The sequence below is a fragment of the Aplysia californica genome, unplaced genomic scaffold (genome assembly GCF_000002075.1).
Source record: "Aplysia californica isolate F4 #8 unplaced genomic scaffold, AplCal3.0 scaffold00588, whole genome shotgun sequence".
Lineage (NCBI taxonomy): Eukaryota > Metazoa > Mollusca > Gastropoda > Aplysiida > Aplysiidae > Aplysia > Aplysia californica.
The window spans coordinates 125,923-126,814 of record NW_004797858.1 but is presented as its reverse complement, the minus strand read 5'-3'; the positions used below and the strand labels follow the sequence as shown (position 1 = coordinate 126,814).

Genomic DNA, 892 nt, shown 5'->3' with positions numbered 1-892 from the left:
CCCCCCACCTTCAGGTTCACGATGACGTTCCTCATCGACTTCCAACAGTTCATGGGGAGCCGGCGGAACATCGTGCGCCTGTTGGACCGTCTGGGCGCTTACTTCAACGACAGTGGTGCCAAGTTCATCACCGTGCTGTCTGTGGCTCAGGGCTCCTTTGTCCTGTCCTGGACAAACCACACGCTCACCGGAGACGTCTGTCAGAGAGATGTGAGTGAGCTGACCGTTTAACACACTCATATACACATACACAATCATACATACACACAAATATACATACAAACACACACACACACATACACACACACACACACACACACACACACAGATACACACACACTCACACACACACACATACACAGATAGATAACCACACGCTCACTGGAGACGTGTGTCAGCGAGATGTGAGTGAGCTGACCGTTTAACACACTGATATACACGTACACAATCATACATACACACAAATATACACACAAATATACGCACAAACACACACCCATCACTTCGTTCTGTCCTGGACCAACCACACACTCACTGGGGACGTCTGTCAGAGAGATGTGAGTGAGCTGTCCGTTTTACACATAGACACATACACATATGCACATACACACACACGTACATACACATACACACACATACACACACATACATACACACAAATATACACTCAAATACACATACACACAAACACACATACACTTTATCCTGTCCTGGACCAACCACACGCTCACAGGGGACGTCTGTCAGAGAGATGAAAGATGACTGTTCTACACACATGCGTTCACATACATATACACACTCTCACACACTCCACACTCACCCACACATACAGCCACACGCTCACGGGGTACGTCTGTCAGAGATATGTGAGTGAGCTGTCCGTTTTACACAC

The 892-nt window shown here is 47.4% G+C and overlaps 1 protein-coding gene across 1 annotated transcript in view; it reads left to right on the top strand.

Annotated features, from left to right (window-relative positions):
* Window positions 1–210, top strand: part of LOC101859357 (serine-rich adhesin for platelets) — a gene marked incomplete at its 3' end in the record, with an annotated part of 59,169 nt that extends 58,959 nt beyond the window's left edge. The window contains 1 exon segment of the mRNA XM_013087444.2: window positions 13–210. Coding sequence (XP_012942898.1) covers window positions 13–210 — 198 coding nt within the window.
* Window positions 211–892: the final 682 nt, after the last annotated feature.